This window comes from Ctenopharyngodon idella, chromosome 11 (assembly GCF_019924925.1).
Source record: "Ctenopharyngodon idella isolate HZGC_01 chromosome 11, HZGC01, whole genome shotgun sequence".
Lineage (NCBI taxonomy): Eukaryota > Metazoa > Chordata > Actinopteri > Cypriniformes > Xenocyprididae > Ctenopharyngodon > Ctenopharyngodon idella.
This window is the reverse complement of record NC_067230.1, coordinates 27,062,707-27,087,685: the sequence shown is the minus strand read 5'-3', so window position 1 is coordinate 27,087,685 and position 24,979 is coordinate 27,062,707. Positions and strand designations below refer to the sequence as shown.

The 24,979-nt window shown below is 35.6% G+C and overlaps 1 protein-coding gene across 13 annotated transcripts in view; it reads left to right on the top strand.

Moving 5' to 3' along the window:
* cacna1da (calcium channel, voltage-dependent, L type, alpha 1D subunit, a) overlaps window positions 1-24,979 on the top strand; it is a 92,591-nt gene that overhangs the window by 51,525 nt on the left and 16,087 nt on the right. For 4 of the 13 annotated variants that reach the window (XM_051912549.1, XM_051912542.1, XM_051912543.1 and 1 more), the window contains exons 21-40: window positions 740-869; window positions 1,830-1,889; window positions 6,062-6,168; window positions 7,512-7,599; window positions 7,730-7,837; window positions 8,244-8,296; window positions 8,490-8,636; window positions 9,172-9,373; window positions 9,755-9,913; window positions 10,234-10,344; window positions 12,707-12,790; window positions 20,555-20,587; window positions 21,435-21,563; window positions 21,750-21,815; window positions 22,269-22,360; window positions 22,561-22,720; window positions 23,441-23,568; window positions 23,675-23,771; window positions 23,868-23,970; window positions 24,451-24,552. In XM_051912549.1, coding sequence (XP_051768509.1) covers window positions 740-869; window positions 1,830-1,889; window positions 6,062-6,168; window positions 7,512-7,599; window positions 7,730-7,837; window positions 8,244-8,296; window positions 8,490-8,636; window positions 9,172-9,373; window positions 9,755-9,913; window positions 10,234-10,344; window positions 12,707-12,790; window positions 20,555-20,587; window positions 21,435-21,563; window positions 21,750-21,815; window positions 22,269-22,360; window positions 22,561-22,720; window positions 23,441-23,568; window positions 23,675-23,771; window positions 23,868-23,970; window positions 24,451-24,552 — 2,159 coding nt within the window. Of the gene's footprint in view, window positions 1-739; window positions 870-1,829; window positions 1,890-1,964; window positions 2,025-6,061; window positions 6,169-7,511; window positions 7,600-7,729; window positions 7,838-8,243; window positions 8,297-8,489; window positions 8,637-9,171; window positions 9,374-9,754; window positions 9,914-10,233; window positions 10,345-12,706; window positions 12,791-20,554; window positions 20,588-21,434; window positions 21,564-21,749; window positions 21,816-22,268; window positions 22,361-22,560; window positions 22,721-23,440; window positions 23,569-23,674; window positions 23,772-23,867; window positions 23,971-24,450; window positions 24,553-24,979 lie in introns of all 13 variants that reach the window. The other 9 variants (XM_051912551.1, XM_051912541.1, XM_051912547.1 and 6 more) reach the window with 5 other exon arrangements.

The following is a 24,979-nucleotide window of genomic DNA, read 5'->3' as shown; positions in this document are numbered from 1 at the left end:
ATATTCATATCTGTTTATACATTCCCTGAGAATCAAACCCATGACTTTAGTGTTGCTAGCATTTTATTTTAGTATTATTTATGTACTAATGTAGTATTTGTTAATATTTTGGATGAGCTTTTTTTTTTTTTTCAGTTTTCATTTTATTTTAAGCTTTTGTAATTTTGTTATGTGCCTTTGTCTTTTTTGTATTTTTATTTAGCTTTAATTTATTTTTATTTTTATTTTTAATAATTTTAATAATTAAACTTATTTATTTCAGTTAGTTGCCAAAGGCAATATTTCTAATTTTTGTTTAAATGTAAGTATTTTTTTTTTTAAATCTTATATTAAATTTTATTTCAGCTTTTTCAATTACCGAAAACATTAACAACCACTGTTTTGAGTCATAGTAACTCCGTTTGAGAATTTTTTTAATTTTTATTAAAGTTACAACACTTGTGTTTGAACAGAGCCTGTCACAAAAACATGATAAATTTATTCTTCAAATGTTCATTTTTAGTTGCCAGGAATGTCACCACAAAATGTGTTTATCGTTTTGAACAATACAAGAAAAACCTGAGCAAGGGTCAGACTGTTGTTTTTGCATTTTGAATAAATCCACGTTTCTAATTCCTAAAGAAAGTCACAAGGCAATCGATTTTATTATTTTAATTTCTTAGAAAAGCCTTTTTTTGACACACATATAGTGTTCAAGATGTTTTTCAGTGTCTCCTCCTCTCTCTCTCTCTCTCTATAGAATTCGAGTCGCCTGCCACAAGCTGATAAACCACCACATCTTCACCAACCTCATCCTCGTGTTCATTATGCTAAGCTCCGCCTCCTTGGCAGCTGAGGACCCAATCAGAAACTTCTCTGCCCGTAATATTGTGAGTAAAACGTACATACACATACAGAAGCTAGCTGGTTCTGCAAATGTCAAGAATATTCATACTCAATATATTCAACTAAAACAACATTGTAAATGATAGTTAATTGTTATCAAATAATAATTGAAGTTTTGGGTTAAGAACTATGTAGTTTATGTACTCAGATTGTGATTATGAAAATTAAGTTATTCAATTTTATGATTAAATAAGAGCTTTCCAAAGCATTTACAGATAAAGTGAAACAAGTATATGTTACTTTCATGTCGTTCCAAACCCATAAGACTTTCGTTCATCTTCGGAACACAAACGAAAATATTTTTAATGAAATCTGAGAGATTTCTGTCATAGCAGATAAATGTTTATTTATAAATAAAAGCCTAAATTAAATCTGTTCATCACATAAAGCGACCGTGTCTCTTCAGAAGACTTGGATTAAACCGCTAGATTCATATGGATTTATTTTACAATCTCTTTATGAACATTTTGAAGTATCAGTGTTTGGGAGAATAGACTTTAGGACAGAAATCTCTCAGATTTCATTAAAATATCTTCATTTGTGTCTCCTTGTGTCCAAAAGTCTTATGGATTTGGAGTAACATGAGGATGAGCAAATGACAGAATAATTTTCTTTTTTCTTTTTTTTTTGGGGTGAACTAACCCTTTAAAAGTGTTAAATGTGATATTTGAGATGAAACTAGTGGAGTTTTATATGATCAGTTGTTTTGTGCATCTGTTATTCCTTCATCTCTTCATATCTGCTAACCCTTTTCTTTCAAACTAAGGACTTCCTTCACTGAAAGAGTAATGTTTTTGTGGTGTTACCACAACAGACACTATTACTTAACTAAACTAAACCACATTTACCTACAATTCTTAATATAATATATATATTTTTTGATGGTAAATGATGATTGCTAAATGTCCTTAATCCTTGTTAAACATGTACATTGCTCTTTGCAGATACTTGGTTACTTTGACTATGCTTTCACGGCTATCTTTACTGTAGAGATCGTGTTAAAGGTAAATGTCCTGCCCTGTGCTCGTGTTGTGTGTGGTGTATGTACAGTAACGCTGTAACCGTCTGGTTTATTCCAGGTCCTAGGCTATGCAGATTATGTCTTCACTAGTATGTTTACATTTGAGATCGTGTTGAAGGTAACCTTTCGGCACACAGGCCTGGCTGCATTCTCTCCATGTGTGTCACCTGCTAATTCAGTACTACCTGGCTTGATCAATCTCTTTTCTTTCTCTTTTTTTAAACCATGGCACCTCTTTTACTAAAAGACTAAAAGAAAAGAAATGTCTCAGAACATGAAAGCACATCTTCATCAAACACAGCACAAGAGTTGTCAGGTTTTCCCTTTTCTTTTGGGGAGAATGACAGGGCTTGAACTCAACCCTGATTGGTCAAAGTGGGGTTAAGGAAGTTTGAAGGAAACCGATCTGGAGAATTCACACAGGATGTGTCTGTGAAACTAAAATGCTTTTTTGTTGAGGAAAGAAAGCAATTCAAAAAAATGAAACTATGCAACTCTTTGTGAAATAAAAAAACAACACTGCCTCTCTCATGCCTTCATAACCGATTGGCCCGTATCCAGTCCATAAAAGAGGGGGCAAATACAACCATGCTTGGACAGAACATGGTTCAAACCCCTTGACTGAGTGCATATCGATGCAATGTGACCTCCTGCGCCACACGGGGCAGCACAGTTGTTATTTAACGAAGCTGCAGTAATTCTCTCTGGCTGTGTTCAGAATATCATACTACAATGCTATTCTTACTATCCCGTCAGTTTATAGTATACTGTGCGCAATATGCAAATGTTCTGTATGGCACAGAATACTGTTTATATTTGAAGAGTTCCATTGCAAAAACCTCTAAAGGCCAATTCACACCGCACCGACAAACGCCAACGAACAAGTTGGCCGTTGGATTTAGAATTCTATGAGAAAAAACTGTCATGTTCACACTGCCCCAACAAACACCAAAAAACGAGTCACAAAGAGTCAAGTCTGACTGGGAAAATTCCACAACTACATACGTGTAACCATGTTAACGATATTGTCAGGCAAGTTTATTATATTAATAATATAGTATCATATATATATATATATTTTCATTGTATTAAAGTATTGAGGCAAAACCAAAATACTACCCTGAAATCCGAAGCGCTGTAGCCATCGATCTGATCGCAACCTATTGCGTTGCGGTTGGTATACACCGGTTTTTAAACTTTTTTTTAGCGCGACCCTTTTTATTTACGTGACCCATAGGCCTATACAACCATGTAGCTAAACAAGCCAAAACGAATTAATTTGAAACGAAACTGAAGGTAAACCTGCGTTGCTCATGGTGGTTATACCGCTCTCTTTCAGTGAAGTGGAGCAGTGCTATTGCTGAAAGGCACGGATTGCACTACAGACTATTGTACCTTTTATATGTTTTTTTTTTTTTTTAACTGTATTATTTTTTAGAATGAACAAGCTGCGATGTCACGTTTAAAGTGCTTTGTTGTGTGTGCGTGAGGCGCGGGCACGATCAAACAGCTGTTTTTGCAGGGGACTTGCCTCATCGTCATGGCAACGGTTCGTGGCCAGGTCAGATTACGTCAGAGTTTGTTGCCGTTTGTTGGAAAACTGTTCACACTGCTCAGACATTCCACGACCCAACAAACGCCGATTAAACAGGTTCAGTCGGGTGAAAACAGATTCCGACCAACGTCAATAGACTCCAACAGACGCCAACAGGGGTATCACACCTATCCAACAAACTCCAACAGACGAGTTTGTTGGCGTTTGTTGCCGTTTGTCGGTGCAGTGTGAATTGGCCTTAAGACAGTCTGACATGTTTTCTTTTAAAAGAGCATTTTTTACCAGGCTCCTATGTTTAGGTTTAGTAATTTAACTTTAATGGCAATGAAAAGGTTATTATTGAAATGCCTTATTTTCAAAAATGTCACTTTAGTCAATTAATTGGTATTTATTTGACTGTCTTTTGCTGCAAAAACCTCTAAGTCCACCTCTTTGGACAACATTTAGACATAGTAATTTCTGTCATTGGTAAACAATGGTAAACGATGGACAAAACATGATTAAAAAATTGCAGCTCAGCAATTTAATGCCGGCTCATATGCACACCGTCATTCATCTTGAAATCATATGATTCGATTCACGTCTTCCGATTGTTTTCGTGTGTGGACTTTGAGGCTTTTGTTGACAAAGGGAAGTGGCGTTTAGTGGTTTTTGCCAACGAACCGGTATTTCTGACGCTGGGATTTAGTGGATTTGAAGCGAAAGTTTAGTGGCTTTTGCATCTGAACTCTAGCTCTTCGATTTATTTTTCAGTTTTAGTAACTTAAAAATGTCATGTTGCAGATGTAAATGCCAGTGCAACATTTCTAATTTTCAAGTTTTTCATCTAGTATGTATATTTTATTTTATTTCAGCTTCATTTCAATTACCAAAAATTATTTTTATTAGTTTTAGTTAACAATAACAACACTGATTTGAGTTACAGTAACACCTTTTGAGGTAATAAAGAAATATTTACAAATGCGTTGTAAACTTTTGTGTGGCACAGAACACTGTGTATATATAATTTATAATTTATTTATTTTATTTTATTTATTTGTTTATTTATTTATTTAAAATTATTTTAAATATATATAATATTTTTTTAATAGTTTTTTTACTAATAGTAATAGTTTTTAATAGTCAATAATAACAACACTGATTTGAGTGACAGTAACACTGCTTGAGAAATTATTAGTAAATCTGAGAAATTATTTAGCTGTTTGAACATTTCCTGTCACAAAAACAGTAATTGTAAATTTGCTCTTAAAATGTTCAAATGCAAGAAAAACTTGAGCAAGAGTAAGATTATCATTCTTGCATTTCGATTAAATATACATATATTATGTTTTCAGTTGAAAAAAGTCACTTGGCAACCAGTTTTTATTGTTTTAATTACTCTAAAAAACACTTTTTACACATCTGATGCTTTTGAAACCTGAACACACATACAGTGTTAAAGACGTCAAGACACTGTACCCACAATTCACTGTGCATTTCTTGAGCTTTAATTTCTAGTGAAATGAATAAACCTGGAAATTATTACCGCTTTGTCTTTTAACTTATTTTTGATGAGATGCCAAAAATTTGACTTAAAGTTAACTTAAAAATGTGAAATACCCATTATTATCTTTTAGATGCTAACTGGACGTCACTCACATGCAGTGTGATGAGGTCATGTGACAATGCTATTAGCATACTGTTGTCACATGACATGATGAGGTCTGTGCAGTATTTAGTAAATAGTAGGCTAGTATTACATTTTGAACACAGCTTCTTGTTTTGTGGAGAGATTCTCATAAGTGCTGATCTTAGACCAGCAACTTCTACCTTAAAATGTTTTATGAAATTTTGTAAGTTGTTTACCTAAAAATTTTGATGTAGTTATCTAAAATTGGTCTCCGATCAGCAGCCAACGTTCATGTAACCCAGTGCTTGCCTTCGTGGTGTGTGGCTGCATCTGTATTCATATACATTCAGCAAACGACTCCTTTGCATTCATGATTTTGGAGCGACTTGCTTTGGTTTTGGCTGGTTTTTTCTCTGCCTGCTGAATATGAAGTTGCAGTAGGAGCTTCTTCCCCCTCTTTTCTTTACCGAATCTTGCCAAGGGAACAGGGCGCAATGTTCTCAAGGAAAAAAAAAAAAAAAACGGCTCACATGAATGTGACAGTAAGGGAAGTTCTCATTTCAGATCGCCTAATAGATAGGTTCCCTTTCTTTCTGACTCTTCTCTTGCTCTTTTGTCTTTTCCTCCTGTATTCTTTCTGTCGATGCGTATTTCTTCTATCATAAGTTAGTCCCCATCAAAGCTCGGCAACAAACAGCATGTTTTATTGCCAGGCCCCCTAGTGGCGGATTGTGAAACAGAGCTTACTACTACATTCATGTTGACTCAAGCCGTGAGGGTTTGGCGGAGTTAGCGCTAGGATCTCGCCTTTAGTTCAACTCCGAGCACGCCACCCTTAAAAAAGAGTGATATTAAGGAGTGTAAATTTGTGTTTCTGTCTATGCGTGTGTGTGTGTGTGAGAGAACTCTGTTTGAGAGTGTGATTTGCTGTTCTCTGTATGCCCTTCATTACGGTAGGGCAATTGTTGACCATCTACTCTTGTTTTGTCAGATGACCACATATGGCGCGTTTCTCCACAAGGGGGCGTTCTGCAGGAACTACTTTAATCTTCTAGATCTGCTGGTGGTTGGCGTGTCGCTGGTGTCCTTCGGAATTCAGTGAGTGACGGTTATATTTGAAGGCTGCACGATTAATCGTTATAAAACCAAAATTGCGATATGGCTTAGTGTGATTATGAAATCACAAAGGCTGCAATTTAATTAAATAAATATATACGCTACGTGTTTCAGGGTGAGGCGTGGAAACACGTGAGCAGCTCATGATATGGTGTTTTCATCATCCCAGAATGTCTCAGTTCACACAAACTGCTCTTCTCTGCATTTGCTCTGAGTTTGGGTAGCTTATTACATGTTTATTACATGTTTATTACGTGCTTATTACACTTAAAACACATTCCAACCATTTTCCCCATCTGATAAGAGACGCTTTAAGGGCTCCCTACTGTTTTCTGCCCAAATTAGACAGCTATAAAAATTTGATTTAATATTAATAATTTTACAATTGTACCGTATTCTTTTTTTCTTAAATACAAATCTTTTTATTTTATTTTGAAATTTTACAATGTAATATTTCTTATTTTATTTTTATTTACATATTATTATTATTATTATTATTATTATTATATTTTTTCTTAAATATTTGATAACTAGATTTTTTATTTTACAGTTTATTTTACCTTTATTATTATTATTATTATTACTAAATAAAAACATTAAATAAAATCGTTTTTTCTTAAATACTTGTTTTTTTTTTATTTAACAGCAAAGAATAACAATAGAATTTTTTTATTTTGTTTCATATTTTTAGTAATAATATTACTAATAATAAACAACTACAACAACAATAATTCTTTATATAATAAAGTGCTGTCAAAACGATTAATCACGATTAATCGCATCTAACATAAAAGTTTGTGTTTATATAATACACACACACACACATATATATATATATATATATATATATATATATAACACAAACTTTTATGATTTAATCGATTTGACAGGCCTAAATAAATGCTTTTTCATGACTTCTCAACAGTATCGACTTTGCTTTTTAAGTATCAACTTCTTGAAAATAATTTTAAACGAGACAAATAAGACAATTGTTAACATACAGTAAGCTGTAAAATGAATGTGGCTAGCACAGCTTGGATAAATTGGCCTAGATGGCCTAGTTGAAATATTTAAGAGATCTCATTTGTGGTTTTTCTGCCCTATGGGACATGCTCGTTTGATGCTGGTCGGTCCGTTGGACAAGCATCTCCTCTCTGTTCACCAGCAAAACTGTGTGGCATCATGAAGTCAGTTGACCAAGTCTTGCTGGTTAAGCTAGTTTATAAGCGAGGCAGAGACACCAGTATCATAAGGAATGGAAAGCATGGATTTCTTCTTCTGTTTTGTATGTTTTCTGGTAACTTGAGCGCTTGTGTCTCTTGCAGATCGTCAGCCATCTCAGTGGTGAAGATTCTGAGGGTTCTGAGGGTGCTGCGTCCACTCAGGGCCATAAACAGAGCTAAAGGACTGAAGGTTCTGCTCATTGCTTTACTTCAATATGAATTGTCTTCATACATTTTAACGTTTATGGTTTTGGAAAAATAGGCCATTTGTTTAAGCAATTGTCTGACAACCTCTAACCTTTAACCTTTGCCTTCTGCAGCATGTGGTCCAGTGTGTGTTTGTGGCCATCAGGACTATTGGAAACATCATGATTGTCACCACACTGCTACAGTTTATGTTCGCCTGCATTGGTGTACAGCTCTTCAAGGTAAAATATTTCATATATGGGTCGGTTTTTTAATGTTTTTGAAAGGCTGCATTTATTTGATCAAAAATACAATAAAAATAGTAATATTGTGAAATATCATTATAATTTAAAATGACTGTTTTGTTTTTTTTAAATGTATTTAAAAATGTAATATATTCCTGTGATCAAAGCTGAATTTTCAGCGTCATTACTCTAGTCTTCAGTGTCACATGATCCTTCAGAAATCATTCTAATATGCTGATTTGCTGCTCAACAAACATTTCTGATTATTATCAAAGTTGAAAACAGTTGTGCTGCTTAATATTTTTGTGGAAACCTTGATACTTTTTTCTCAGATTCTTTGATGAATAGAAAGTTCAAAAGAACAGCATTTATTTAATATATATATTTTTTACTTTTTCTTCAGGGGAAGTTTTACCGTTGTAACGATGAAGCCAAGTCCAGCCCAGAGGAGTGCAAGTGAGTCTAATTGAAATTTTTAATCATCACTGATGTTAATTAGCCATACTTGACATCATGCACTTATGAAATAAGACTGCTTTCATAAATTTATTGTAAATGTATACATTTCTTGCAAGTTTTTGTAATAACCAAACTTACACAGAAGGAAACGGCTTTTAGAGAGAGTAAAATAACCTTTTCTCTCTCTCAGGGGAACGTATATCATGTATAAGGAAGGAGATGTGAACCAGCCAATCATTCAGAAGCGTCATTGGCACAACAGCGATTTCAACTTCGACAACGTACTCATGGCCATGATGGCTCTTTTCACAGTGTCCACATTTGAAGGCTGGCCAGCGTAAGCATTCAACAATACACAGTATTATAACTCTGATACAGAATACCACCTTTTTTAGATCAAATAAAAGCACATATGAAAACCCTTTTATATATTTCATGTATTACTCTTTATGCATCCATTTTAAAGGAGCAAATATCCCAAGCAGTTATCAGCAGCCTACTATTTTAATAAGCCTATTAAAATGGCTCAATGTAATTGAATATTGCAAAATGAAAAATATTGATTCTTGTATTGCGAGTTCTTACTCAGACAGTCGAGTTTCCTTGTTCAAACCCACGGGGGAAATGAACGAGTGTGTTATTGTGATATTTGTGTTTGTATTGGCGCTGTTGGTAAGTGCCACTGTGAACTCGATGCCAACAGTACCACGCTGTTCCTGTAATTACAACACCACACTGCTTCAAATGTTCTGTTAGTTTAACACACACAGTGACAGAATGACACAATATAGCTGTTCCGTAACTCTGGGTGTTGAAGTAGTTTTTCCTTGGCTCTCTGTTCTCTTAGTTTTCTTCATGTTGTCTTTCCTAAGGTTGCTGTACAAGGCCATAGACTCCAACCGGGAGAACATGGGTCCGATCTACAACTACCGTGTGGAGATTTCCATCTTCTTCATCATCTACATCATCATCATCGCCTTCTTCATGATGAACATCTTCGTGGGTTTCGTCATCGTTACCTTTCAGGAACAGGGAGAGAAAGAGTACAAGAACTGTGAGCTGGACAAGAACCAGGTAAGAGAAGATAAAATAGGATTGCTTTGTCCCAAACCCTTGTGAACGGCATTGATCTCTAGACTATATATCCCAGTGCAGTCTTTTGCCATATAGTAGGCTACAAAAGTATGCTGGCTTATAAGAATCTCCTTTTTTAAATCAAAGGGAGCATTGCATATATCCTTCACAGATAATGCAATCCCAGAATGCATTGTGATCAGTGTTATTTTATTTATTTTTCTGTGGCAGAAACAAGCTTCCATAGTATATTGTATATTTTTACATTATTAATGATTGTGCATATGACTTGACGTCCTCTCAGATAAAATCTAAAACCCTGTATAACCATGTACATTAATTAATACAATGAAAGCATAATTTGATGTGTGTCCTCCCCAGCGCCAGTGTGTGGAGTATGCATTAAAAGCGCGTCCTCTCCGGAGGTACATCCCAAAGAACCCGTACCAGTATAAGTTCTGGTATGTGGTGAACTCCACCGGCTTCGAGTACATCATGTTTGTCCTGATCTTACTCAACACCATCTGTCTTGCCGTGCAGGTATCTTTCTTTATTCTTCGATAGTTATAAGTATTATAATCGTATAGCTTCATATGCTCATTTTGTAATTTTATTTGAAGAGATATAACTATGTATTAATACATATTATTATTTACCTGTAATTCATATTAATTAGCTCTTTATAGTCCCCATTAAATCAAAAGTTTGGTTTGTAGCTTTTAGTGCATGTCTGTACGGTATGTGATGTGTGTGTATATATAGAATAAAAATACACAGGGTGTATAAAAATGTTTATCCAATGAATTGGCCTTTCACATAAACATTTTCTGCAATTTAATATCATACATTTCTGTGCCCAGCACTACGGTCAGTCCGAGCTGTTCAATTATGTTATGGACATCCTGAATATGGTCTTCACTGCCGTCTTCACTGTGGAGATGGTACTCAAACTGATAGCCTTCAAACCCCGGGTGAGTAATTCAAACACATAGATACACACCAGTATACATTATCACACAGTTTCCCATTTGGACATTCAGAACAGTGCAGTATGAATACACGTCCCTCAATATGTCATTCTCTAATATCATCAATTGGTTACACAAGGTTTGTAATGTTAACTCTGCCCCACTGCCCACTTTTACACATGCAGGTTTGTGTTGCGAAGAAGGACAGAATGCTAGTAAGCGTCTCAGCGTGATGTGCAGTGCTGTCGTTTTCAGCTTTTCTGTGTGCCGTGACTAGCAGTGTCTCTTAGACACAAGCAGATTCAGTCCATCATCTGATAACAGCACAGTTCTTCCTTTACTATATAATAATATAGTAAACTTTCCTATTTTATAGTAATATGCTCAAAAAAAAATATTTAGACCTTAATTTAAGATTTATGTATTTGAATTGCATCTAAAATTTCCATCCATTTGGATTAAACAGTTTTAACATAAACTAATAAATACGTACTTGTCAGTTATACATAAATGAAACGCATATGTTTTTTTCTAATAGTACTAGTAAACTGAATGTGTGATCAGGTTTATATATTTGTCATGAATAAATCCAATTTGTTTCAATCTCATACATTTTTAATTATTGAATATTGCTTGATCCACAGCTAGCCATATTTTTAGCATGCTCATATTTTTTAATGGAATAAATTTCATTGTTTTCACAATAAACTGATTTATGATGATTCTAAACTATTTGAATAAATACATTTTGAAAAAAAATGCTTGTTTAAATAAAATCAAATAGATGCAATATAGTTAAAAATAAAATATGCAATGTTTTTTTTTTTTTTTTTTTTGAGGTAGAAATCTTACCCTGTTTCATTTATGTATAACTGAAAAATATTCATAACATTAAGTTCAATAGTTTGTTAAAGTGCCCCATTATGCTTTTTTAAATATAATATAATTTAGTCAAGTTTTAGTTGACTAAACGTCTAGGCATTTTAGTCTAGTTTTAGTCAATGAAACCTTTTTTTTTTTTCACAATTTTGTCATGCTGCATAATGGTTAAATTATTTTGCTCAAAGTTATAATCACAACAATTGTTGTCATTTGGTTGCCAGATTGCAGATTAAGTAAAACACCAGGGCAGAAAATGTATCCTTCAAAATTGGGGGATTTAAAATCTTGACATCTGGCAACCACAAACTTAAAAGCTCGAAGAGGTCCGTAATATTTTGTCGTCTCTTTTTTTTTTTTTTTTTTTTTTTTGACAAAAACAAAGATATTTTGGTTAAGTTTTTATTTTTTTACTACATTTTATTCTCATCTTTTTGTCAGTGATATTCCATGTTGATATAGTCAGTTATCGTTTAATGACGTTGGTGTTGTCTCGTCATCGTCTCGTCTTAGTCATGGAAAAAAAGTAATTTTTCGTCATAGATTTAGTTAACGAAATTAACAGTACTTCGCATGCACTTCCAAAGGATGAGGACTCGAATTGATATGGTAAAACCGATACTGCTAACAGCTTAAATTCAGATATGGTAATGAGCGTTTGTTTTCCGTTACGCATTGTAAACGGTAGACCAATCACAACAGACTGGGCCATCTGACCAATCAGAGCAGAGTAGACTCTCAGAAAGGAGGGGTTTAGAGAGATAGAATCCTAACCGTTTCAGACACCGTGAGAAAAGAGGTGATGCTGCAAAGTATATTATGAGAAAATTAACCATTTTTTTGACCTTGGGTTCATGTAAACTTATTGTAGGAGACGAAATTAGGAACCTTTAAAATAGCATAAAAGGGGCACTTTAAAACTCAACAACCCATTTGGATGGAACATTTTATGTGCAATTCAAATTCATAAATCTTAAATTTAGGCCCAAATATGTGTACTTTGTTTTGGGTGTGGATTGATACTTTAATAAATAAGCTGATAACAGTTTTTTAAATGAAGAATTTCTGCATAATCGGATATATACTGCAACTAACTGCTAATCTCACACATATTCCCTGGCCGTCCACCCCATTGCATTTCTCAGGGGTATTTTGGGGACGCCTGGAACGTCTTTGACGCTTTGGTTGTGATCGGCAGCATTGTAGACATAGTGCTCAGTGAGATTGATGTAAGTACAGCACAGTTCTAGGCCCTGTGTCCCCTCTTTGATCCGCTCAACCCTTTACTTCAGACAGGCTCAGATTTCAGCTCAGGAAGAGCTACTGTACTGTACTTTTCAACTGACAACTTGTTTCTTTAACTGCTGAGATCTAACATCTGTATTTCTTTCTGTGTGTCCTCCGCACCTTCTTTTTTCCTCCCTCATTCTATTCCATTCATTCCTTTTCCCCTCTTCCTTGTGTGTGGTGTGTCTTTTATTAACAGCATTATTTCACTGACGCATGGAACACATTTGACGCCTTAATTGTTGTCGGTAGCGTCGTAGATATTGCTATCACTGAAGTCAACGTAAGTACAACCGTTTTTCGCCTTTCCAGGTGTAGAAGCCTTGCAAGATAAGCATATCTGGTGCCCAACACAGATTATATCCACAAGAATATCTTTATTATGTGCTTCAGAACACAGATTTGGACATCAAGTGGGACCCAACGCCGTAACAAAATTGTTTACTGTACAAAAGAAAAAAAAAACTTTTTTTATTTGAAATGTATTTATATTTTTATGTATATTTATATATATTTTGAGTCTATAAGATTTTTTATGTTTTTTTTTAAGAAATTAAAAACCAAGGCTGTATTTATTTAATCAAAAATACAGTAAAAACAGTAATATTGAGAAATATTATTACAATTTAAAATGACTATTTTCTGTTTGAATATATTTTTAAATGTAATTTATTATTAAATTGCTATTATTAATAAATTCATAAAATGTAATTTAAATTATTATAATTAAAAATATATTAAATTTAATAAATGTAATAAAATTTAATAAATTAAAATAAATGATATTATATATATATATATATATATATATATATATATATATATATTGTTTTTTTTATATATATTTAATAAATGCAATCATTTAATAAATTAAAATAAATTTTATATATATATATATATATATATATATTTATATATATTTTCCTAGTCAGTTTCATTTCTTGTAATGGCACTGATGTTTTTTTGCGAGGTTTCACTATATGTTGTCTTGAGTTATTTGTTTTGTGAAGTAGTTTAGCTAACCTTAACAACATTAACAGTCACACCTTCTATTTCCCCTGCTTATCTGAAATAAAACAACGTCTTGTGAACCTTGAGGACTCTGCTGCTGAGAGAACTACTGAAATCTCTTACTTAGCTTTTTGTTGTGTATTTGTGTGGACCATAAATCTGTTGTCTCGCATCCAAATGTGTGTAAGTGCAGCAAGAACTGCACAAATCCATCAGCTGGTTTGTCTAACGCTTGTTCTTCCATTCTGTCTCCATAGAAACTTGTAGAGGCAAGTATGGCAAGATGTGATCTCCTGTTTGCTTGTGTTCTGCTTCATAATGACTTTATTCCTTGAAGTGCTGTGAGGACAAAAAACGTTCTCGTCAAAAGTTTGACAATATTGTTCTGGTTTAAGAGTTGTCATCAAGATCAGTTCAGAAAAAAGAATGTATTTGTGCCTTGCTGATTTTGTGTAATGAAGTAAAGCTCTAACGGCCATGGCTTTACTGATTACAAGCAAAATCAGCATTAATGATTAGTTTTTGTGGGCAGGAAGGTTGATGACTTGTTAAAGGAACAGACCATTACTTTTTGGCATCACACTTAAAATGTTCAGCATCAAACAAAGTCAGTATGGAAACTTCAGCACTTAAATGATCTGCTTGTAAAAATATGAGGAAAATAGTTTTATATTACTAAAACATTTTATATTAACTTCATATTATCAGTGTTGTTGTAGTATTTTTATACTTTTATAGTGTTTATTCATATTTTGAGTTGGCTTTTATTTTTGTATTGTCAGTTTTCCTTTTATTTTAGTTTTTAATACTTCAACTTAAATTTATATGTGACCTGGACCACAAAACCAGCCATAAGTCGCACGGGTATATTTGTAGCAATAGCCAACAATACATTATATGGGTCAAAATTATCGATTTTTCTTTTACCTATTGCCACCTATTGCCAACAAAACAGACATTTGAAGCAGTTTTACTCACCACCTGCAGTTCAGGCTCATGACCGGGATCATTATCGCTGTGACCGCTCCATCTTTCAGTTTCAAACGATCTGTAAATCCAGCGTAGAACTGGGCCTTGTTTATGAAACCATAAGCGCCGATCCTGAGGGCTCGAGCAACCACGGAAAACACAAGCTATTCTCCATTCATTTTAACCAATAAAAAAAGTGATTGAAACTATCAGTTTCTATGGTTATTTTATTAACAAATATCGAGAGCACATCAACGTAATGCTTGAGCACAAATCTCTCAGCTCCACTGGGTTCTTTGGGAAGCAAGGTTATCTTTCCCTCACAACCAAAAACACACTTCTTTGGTGACATTATTGATTTCGTGGTCTAAAAACAAAGTGAAAAATCTTTCTCGAGCAAGTCCTGTGCAGCGCTGCTGATGACTTCCGTAAAGCCGAACGAAGCGCGTTGATGGGCGTGCTCTTGCTCTCTCTCTGGTCAACGTGTGCGCGCGCGCTCTTCCGGGAGAAGTGCCCGTACAGGGAATTATGCCCCCGTTGACGTCACACAGGCCCATACTCGAAAAAAAGACCCCGAAGTTTGTGAGGATTTGAAAGAGTATTTTTGGCACAGAAATACTCCATCATACGTCCAACTCGTGTTTTGAAACTTTGGCCATGTTTAGTATGAGAGTCCAACTCTTTAACAGTGTAAATAAGTCAGAATGCATGAAATAGCATTATACCCCCTCTTTAATTAAAGATCATGTTCCATGAAAATATTTTGTAAATTTCCTACTGTAAATATATCAAAAATGTATTTTTGTGAGTGGATATGAGTTGCTAAGGACTTCATTTGGACAACTTTGTTCAAAGGTAATTTTCTCAATATTTAGATTTTTTCGCACCCTCGAATTCCAGATTTTCAAATAATTGTATCTCGGCCAAATATTGTCCTATCATAACAAACCATACATCAGTAGAAAAGCTTATTTATTCAGCTTTCAGATGATGCATGAATTTCAAAAAACTGACTCTTATGACTGGTTTTGTGGTCCTGGGTCACATTTTATTTCAGTTTATTTTAGTTGCAACATTAAGTGTGAGTTTTTCCATCAAATATTTATTTTATTTTATTTTATTTTATTTTATTTTATTTTATTTTAATGCCTTGTTAATTTTACCTAGTTGTTATATAAATACTTGAAATGTTGTTAAGTTAAATGCTGGACATGAGGAGGGCGGTGCTGGAAAGTGATGGTGTTCCTTTAAGAGCAGTGATGGAGTTTCTGTGTGTGATCTCTGTGGTGGTGCTACTTAAAATCCTGTACCTCACAATCACTGTCCAGTTTCAAACAATAATATAGGGAATACACACACATATGTAGCTATTTAGATGTATATTAGTTTTGTGTCTCCTTTCACACGGCTGTCACTCTGCTTTCTGAGCTACAGTGCTATTTTTTCTGGAGTTTCTCATGTCCCAGCGTCCATATATAAATGTATATATGTGTATATTGTATACGTCCCTATAGATGTTTGTATTGTGGCCATTTTCATTGGATGTGTTGTACATTGAGTCTCTGTACGTGTCCTTGTATAGTATGAATGTGGACATGTGATATGTGTTTATGAGAGTTTGTGGGTGTTTGTATGTGAGAGAGAGTTAGAGAGTGCCTATGTCTTGTCTTTATGTTTTTTTGTTTATTTTTTTTCCTCTATATCTTTATTTTTTTGCTGTTTGTGCATTTCAATGGTGATAAAACCTTTAAGAGGTTTCACAAGGTCTTCTATCAAGCCTATCAGACTACATTTTTGCTGTTTTAGAAGAGATAGTTCACCCAAAAATGAAAATTGTCATCATTTACTCACCTTTTTTCCTGTAGAAATCTTCAATAATGAATTGATCCTTCTTTTTTCTGCAATAAGCAGAAAATAAATGAAAAAACTATAAATGTCATAAAAGTGGTCTGTATTACCTAAGGCCCATTCATACCAAGGATGATAACTATAACGTGAACAATAAAGATATAGTTTTAAAGTTGTTCTAAATATAAAATAATAGCAGAATCTATACAACTATAACGATAACAGCACAGAGAAACAATATCATTGGAATCATTTTCAGAACAATTTACTCAGCTGATGAACAATAAAAACTTTGACAGCCAATCAGAATCCATCCTGCTTTAAAAAGCTTGAGCATTTAAAGTGGCAGATGACAAAACTGCAGAGCACTATTATAATAAATAGAATGATATTCGACATTGATGTCGATATCGATATGATTCTATCGATATGATTCTTGGTGTGAACAGGCCTTTAGGTATTATTTTTTTTTTGTTTTGGAAACATATTTATATGCAGGTAATTATTCCCCTATTTAACATTGCAGCTTGATATTTGAGTCAGTGAGTTGATTTGTGAATGAATCATTCAGATCAGTTTTGTGAACTGGATTCAATGAAAAGAACTTACAAGAATGTTTTGTTAATGAATCAGACTTCACTACTTCTTTAATGAACAGCACAGATTCAAGATTTTCAATGAATAGCAGGTTAAAATTCACGTGGAATATGGCATAAGTTGTGTGGACCACTTTTAAGATACATTTATTGTGTCATTTTGGAGCTCGTCATTCACTTTCATGATATTGCAAAAAATGTGGTCTGGAAATTCTTCAAAAATTCAATCTGGTTTGAAACAACATGAGGGTGATGAAATGTTATTTTTGGGTGAACACTTCCTTGAATTTGTTCATCTGTTTATCAAATAATTATTTTATCATTTTAAAAACCTTGTGAAACTCATTTTATCACTCATTGTTGTAGTGGCTTGCAGGCTTGCTGAATTCTGCAATTATAGATATAAAGCATCAGATCAAAGACAGCAGGTACAAATCATTGGTTTCTACCCGGATGTGTCTTGCTGTCTGATCTGTCATGCTTGTACAGTATCTATACTCATTAATCCTCACTCGGGGGTATGTGTGACTTTCACCCAATCTTGCGGTGGTTGGAGTGACTGGTTTGCCCATCCCCTGTTGCATGCTGGGATATGTCCTGCTAACATTAGCTTCATTTTCTGCAGATGGCGCTCGGCCACCCGCTCCATTCTCCTCCGGTCAGTTCCCAGGCGGTGTAGTCCGTTTGAAGTTTGCACTTCCTCTCTTCCAATACTTCCTGTTCACCTCCAGACAGAATGGCCCTGGAGCTCAGAGCTGATTTACATAACGAGTGATTAAAATATCCAAGCTGAGCGTCCAATCACTAGCAAACTAATAAAACACCATCAGTGTGTTATACAGAGATGTTCATCAGGTAGAATCTTCTGAGTAGAGCTCAACAGTATTTCCCTGAATGGCAGCACAGGCTCGTTGTATCACATCTAACAGTGGCTGTTCAGTGTTACGAGATGCAGTTAATATGTACCTGTAGTCTGTCTGTCTGCTGAGTGACTGTCTGTCTCTCTGTTCTGTCTTCCTTCAGTGAGCTCTTAGAGCTCTGAGGAGTGAGAGCTTGAGTAGAGCAGGTGTGTAGACTTCAGACAGGCTGCATGACCTCCATTACTGCTTATGTTCTTCCTTCCTTCCTTCCTTCCTTCCTTCCTTCCTTCCTTCCTTCCTTCCTTCTTCCTTCCTTTCTTGTTTTCCTTTCTGCTTTTCTCCTCTTCCTTCCTTTCTTGTTTTCCTTTCTGCTTTTCTCCCCTTCCTTCCTTCCTTCCTTCCTTGTTTTCTTTTCTGCTTTTTCTCCCCTTCCTTCCTACTTCATTTCTGCTTTCCTTGCTTCATGCTTTCCTTCCTTCCTTCCTTCCTTCCTTCCTTCCTTCCTTTCTTCCTTTCTTCCTTCCTTCCTTTCTTGTTTTCCTTTCTGCTTTTCTCTCCTTCCTTCCTATCTCGTTCCTTCCTTCCTTCCTTCCTTCCTTCCATCATTCCTTCCTTTCTGCTTTTTCTCCCCTTCCTTCCTCTCATTCCTTCCTTCCTCTCATTCCTTCCTTCCTTCCTTCCTTCCTGCTTTCTCCCCTTCCTTCCTATCTCCTTCCTTCCTTCCTTGTTTTCTTTTCTGCTTTTTCTCCCCTTCCTTCCTACTCCATTTCTGCCTTCCTTCCTTCCTTCCTTCCTTCCTTCCTTCCTTCCTTGTTTTCCTTTCTTCCTATCTCATTTCTACTTTCCTTTCTTTCTTTCTTTCTTTCTTTCTTGTTTTCCTTTCTGCTTTTTCTCCCCTTCCTCTCATTTCTGCTTTCCTTCCTTCCTTCCTTCCTTCCTTGCTTTCCTTTTTGCTTTTTCTCCCCTTCCTATCTCATTTCTGCTTTCTTTCTTTCTTTCTTTCTTTCTTTCTTTCTTATTCTCCCCTTCCTTCCTATCTCATTGCTGCTTTCCTTGTTTCATGATTTCCTTCCTTCCTTCCTTCCTTCCTTCCTTCCTTCCTTTCTTGTTTTTCTTTCTGCTTTTTCTCATTCCTTCCTTCATTTCTTATGTTTTCCATTCTGCTTTGTCTCCTTGCTTCCTTCTGCTTTTTCTCTTCTTCCATCCTATCTCACTTCTGCTTTCCTTCCTTCCTTCCTTCCTTCCTTCCTTCCTTCCTTCTGCTTTTTCTCTCCTTCCATCCTATCTCATTTCTGCTTTCCTTGCTTCATGCTTTCCTTCCTTCATGCCTTCCTTCTTTTTTTTTTCTTTCTGCTTTTTCTCTCATTCCTTTCTTCCTTCTTCCTCTTCTACTGTTTCTGACTCTTTCTTCTCTTGCATCGGACCGTTAGAGCGCCCTCGGGTGGTGACTCTTTTGCAGGGCGCATGCATGGAGGTGCTGCAGTGCTACTGGAACACTGACGTTCTTCAAGGCTTGTGTTGCTGTTATGGAGAGAAAGACATTGTATGTGTCTAAGCGTGTGTGCAAATGCCTGACTGCTTAACGCATGCACCATCAAACGCTACAACCAGAAACTGCATCTTATAATTTCTGCTTCTCGTGCATATGTAAAAAGTTTATGATGATGTCAGGCTGTATGAGTGAAGCCATATCTGTCTGGAGTCTGTTCTTTCTGCACAGATGAAGGATTCATCTTTTTTTCTGATTACATGCTGAATTTTCTTCCCACTGTGTGAGTGTTTTAATGTTGATGAGTGTGGTGTTTGATTTTTATTTTTTCAGAGTCAAGAACTGATCTGTTCTCAAAACCAAATGTGTGGACGGAGTATATTTTGTTTAGCATGTTTATCTTTGCAATAGGGAAGCTAAATTAAAAGTTGTTTGACTTTGCAAAAATAAATTACAGAGGTTACATTAATAGTGGACATTGGTGGACATATTTGTCTAGTAAAAAGATAATGACAGGACATTTGATCTGTGCATAAATTGTTAATTATTACAAAACTTGAAATGTTTTCACTGCGTGGTATTGGTTGCTACTTAGTTGTTAGTGTCACACTGTATTATGTATTTACTAAATATTTTTTCAGTGAAATTTTTTTTTTTTTTTTACAAAGAATTATTTTTAATCATACAAAGATTACAGAAGCTTAATAGCATTCATCTATTTATAATACACATGTCATTTTATAACAATCAGTGCATGTGAATGTAGAGGAATGTATATTCCATAATGTGGCATTATGGATTTGTTATACTTGCATCTTTTGCTGTTGCTTAGCGTTTTTTTGGATACGCTCTTGTTTACAAAGTTGTAATCATTGCATAAGTGTGTGCTAGTCCATCACTGTCCTGTTAATTTGTATGCGTGTGTATGTATGTGTGTGCTGTATTGTATGTCAATGCTGTCAGCAGCTGCTTATGTAATCCACGGGATAGAAATAAGCTCACATGATGGACCTTCGTGTTATATAAGCCCCTTATGTGAATCTAGTCCTATTTGTCTCTGGTCACTTGTCATTTTTCAGTTCTTATAAGCAGTTTTGAATAGAGGATTGTCTGTTCTTGAGGTTGTTCGAGCCAGTTTGCTGTCCTGATATCTATCGGTTAGAAATGTTATTATAGAGTTTGTATATTAAGAGTGTCTGTGAATGCGTTTTGAAGCGTAAGTGGCTGTGCAAACGTTATGTGTGAGTGATTAATTCAGGTCTTTGATTTTAAAGCCCACAGAGGCACCTCAGGTGGATGAGGCGGGGGTAAGATATCCTGCCTCTCTTGGGCTTTTTGCCCAATTTTACAGTTTGCATTCCTTTTCAGGTTTCCGTTTGAGTTCTGATTTGAGTTCTGGTTGAGTTCTGTCTTTTGATTAAACATTGTTACCTCTCATCTTAACCCACCCCAACGTTGTTTCTTTGAATTTATATTTACGTTTCTTTTCTCTTCGTTTTGCTTTGTTAAGATTTTGCTTTGGTTTTACATCCTTTGACTATTTTGTCAAATAGGGGAGTGTCACCCAAACGTGACGAACTGTGTGTGTGTGAGTGTGTGTGTGTGTGTGTGTGTGTGTGTGTGTGTGTGGGGTCGTCGGCCCCTCACGTTTGTAGCGCTGACACTGCTGCATGGTTAAGGGGCCCCTGAAGTCAGGTCAGATTAGGTCGGATCAGGTCAGGTAAGGTTGTGACCTCAAACTGACCTTTCACCCTTGAGGTTTGGGGGCCCACTGTAAGATGGCATGAAGTAAATCTGGGTCAAGAGAGCCATGCTTGTGCTGATGCGTGCAGTCAAGTATGGCAAGGTTTATTTTTCTCCAGCATGCACCCCTCTACCTCCTTCCTTTCTTCTCTAGGATGTAAGCATGAAACGCAGGGTCTCTGGTAGTGTTTCTGGATCAGTCAAACCAGTATAAATATTATGTTCTTTTAATAATCATTGACGTTCAGTTTTCAATTCCTAAAATCTCAATTTTGGCTCTAAATGAACCATCAAAAAGTTTAAAAGTATATTGTGCTGCCCTCTGCTGGTCAGACTGCCTTAATACAGCCTGATGCCCTGTGTTATCTCTTTACTCTGATTGGTTCACTGATACTAACTCCGCCCCCACAGAACACAGAGGACAGTGCTCGCATTTCCATTACCTTCTTCCGTCTTTTCCGAGTGATGCGATTGGTCAAGCTGCTGAGCAGGGGGGAGGGCATTCGAACCCTCCTCTGGACCTTCATCAAGTCCTTCCAGGTCAGAAGAACAGAATGAAAACCCAGTTATATAGACATTCTTGATGCTTTTCTCCCTTTGTGTTTACCACAAACTAGTCATGCACTTTATTAGAAAGGTGACTCCTTTACAGTAATAGTGTTTCTGTTTGGGGTCAATTTGCCATAGTACGGTAATATATATATATGTGTTATGCTCTTTTCTCAGGCCCTGCCATATGTCGCTTTGCTGATAGCCATGCTCTTCTTTATCTACGCTGTCATTGGAATGCAGGTTAGTTTAATTGATTTTGTCAGTGGTGAATTGATTGGATGGTTGTGGTTTGCTATTGGTCAATCTCATGTGAGTGACAGGTTGTCCCGCCCTCACGCCAGTAAACGCATCATCAGAGAAGAGAAGTCGTTGCAAGAGGGAGGGGAAGATATTTTGATTAAAGATTATGAGGACACATGAATTTTAAAAAAAAAAGTATGATGTGCATGGATAAATCATTTACAATAAATACTGCAATATTCCATAAAATAGGAATTGTCCATTTTGATTTCATGGTGACTTTAAAAATGACAATTTTGTTTAATTTGAGTGTATTTGATGACAGGTCTAAAATGCAAATCACCCACATTCAGTGTACTTGGTGACGTGTGGTTCAAAAATTACACACTTTACCTTTTAGTACAGCACAGTGCAACTTGATTTACCATCGGTGGAACTCACTCCATCTTTCAGGTGTTTGGGAAAATCGCCATGGTGGACCACACGCAAATCAACAGGAACAATAACTTTCAGACGTTCCCCCAGGCTGTGCTTCTGCTCTTCAGGTCAGTGAACGGCATGGTGAAGATGTTACGTCAAGATGAATGGCACAGTGAAGAAGTTTTAAATCTTTATGAAGATGCTGTTGTTGTTGTTTTGTTTTTTTTTTGCTGTCAGTTCATCTAGGAGTTTAAGTGTTTAATATGAGATGCTTTATTGGATTACGTTTGAAGTTTTATAATTGTTTGGGTGTTTTGGGGTGTAGATGTGCAACAGGTGAAGCCTGGCAGGAGATCATGTTGGCATGTATGCCAGGGAAGCTGTGTGATCCGGAGTCAGACTATAATCCTGGAGAAGAGATGACTTGTGGGAGCAGCTTCGCCATCATCTACTTCATCACCTTCTACATGCTCTGCGCCTTCCTGGTACACACACACACTAACTAGACTTCCTTTTGATTCTTTTCTAATTATTATAATTACTAGAATAATATTATTTATAATATTACATATCCTTCTTCAAGCATATTTAGAGTTTATTAAAGACATTTGGTATGGAAGCTTGTTTCCTCCACAGAATAAAAATTTTTTTTAAAAATGTAATTTCAGCCTTTTTTCTTAATAGTTTTTTCCTCATAATTGTGAGATTATAGCTCATAATTTCAAGTTAGAAACTCATAATTGCATGTTTAAAACTCACTTCTTCCCCATCAGAATTGCGAGTTTACATCTCGCTATTCTATTTTTTGGGTTTCTGCCACTGAAAAAAAATGAAAAATGTAAAAAATTTAAACTTTTTATTTCACAATTTTGACTTTTTTTCCTCACAATTGCAAGATTATATCTCACAATTCTGACCTTTCTTCTCAGAATTGTGAGTTAACATCTGAGTTTATATCTCAGAATTTCAAGAAAAAAGACAGAATTATAAGTAAATGTAAAAAGTCGCAATTACCTTTTTTTTTTTTTTTTATTATTCTGTGGCAGAAACAAGCTTCCATAATTTGGTCTCTAACTGTTTTGTCATTTTGAAGCCCCAAAGGAATTTTGTGTTTTGCTTTTTTGAGGACTTCTGGGGAGAATTATAAACAATTTTGTTCTTAAAAGTTGTTCATGTGAATCAAATTGAATAATATCTTGTTTCAGATCATTAACCTGTTTGTGGCTGTCATCATGGACAATTTCGACTATCTGACCCGTGATTGGTCGATTCTGGGGCCACATCATCTTGATGAATTTAAAAGGATTTGGTCAGAATATGATCCAGAGGCCAAGTAAGGATATAATTTGGAATAAGTTGCTTGTCCATTATAGCAATGAAATGAAGAACAAATGTAGACTTGGCATTTTTCAGTCAGCGTTTCCCTCTTTTTATCACAGAGGCAGAATAAAGCATCTTGATGTAGTGACGTTGTTACGGCGGATTCAGCCGCCTCTTGGTTTTGGGAAACTCTGTCCTCATAGAGTCGCTTGCAAGGTAAGACATGTGCATTTATTAATAATGTGTTTGAACATTTGCAACACTCTTAACCCATCCTCTCTATCTCTATCTGACATTCTTTCTCACTTCCAGAGGCTGGTGGCTATGAACATGCCTCTGAACAGTGACGGCACCGTCATGTTTAACGCTACACTTTTTGCTCTTGTGAGAACTGCACTGAAGATCAAAACAGAAGGTATGTGAATTCTTCTCTGAACTGCTCGTATCAGTTCGCAAAACGCTCTGAATCAAAATTACAGTCCATAAACCACTTATTTAGAAATAGTCAATTTCAATGAAATGATTTAAGACAAATTATTTGCATCATTCGTAAAAGTCATAAAGTTATACATGTTTTAGTGAAATATAAATATAGGGTTACACTTTATTTTAAGGTGACGTAGTTACATTGTAATTACTTAAATAAGTACTGAGTAATATTAATTAACTACATGTACTTACTATAGAGTTATGTTTAGGGTTTGGTTTTGGGTTAGTTACTTGTAATTATGCATAATTTACTATAGCAAGTACATGCTGTAATGTGTAACTATAGCCATCAAAAGATTAAAAATTAGCTCTTTTTTTTACCAATATTGTCCAGCCCTAGTTGATGGTAGTGAGTAGAGGCTACCTTTATAGTTGTGTTGATAACATGGTGTGTGTTTTGACCCAGGTAACCTAGAGCAGGCGAATGAAGAGCTGCGAGCCGTAATTAAGAAGATCTGGAAGAGAACAAGCATGAAACTTTTGGATCAAGTGGTGCCCCCTGCTGGTGGTCAGTTATAAATCTCAGAGCTTCATCTCTGCTAATGGAAATACACATTCACAACAGAGCACAGACATACACAACAGCTCTATCTTCTGCATCTTTTAACTCACAACTAAATCATCCATTTAGAAAAGAACAAAAACAGAACAGTTTAGTTTCCCACATGTAGCATATATGCACACATACTGTACATTTGCTTCATACACACACACACACACACCAGTTGTTGCACTTGCTTTTTCCTGTTGTTTTACTCTGAGTTTCTCCTGGTCGGGTCTCTGCAATGTTTGTTCTGTTCCGTATGTGTCGCAAATGCTTTCCTCTCCTGCTCGGTATTTTCACTGCGTCCACACTGGAGCCTCAGTGATGTGTGTTTGTGTGTATGAGTATATGGCTGGAGGATTTGAAGAAGGTGCGTGTATGTGTCTGTTTA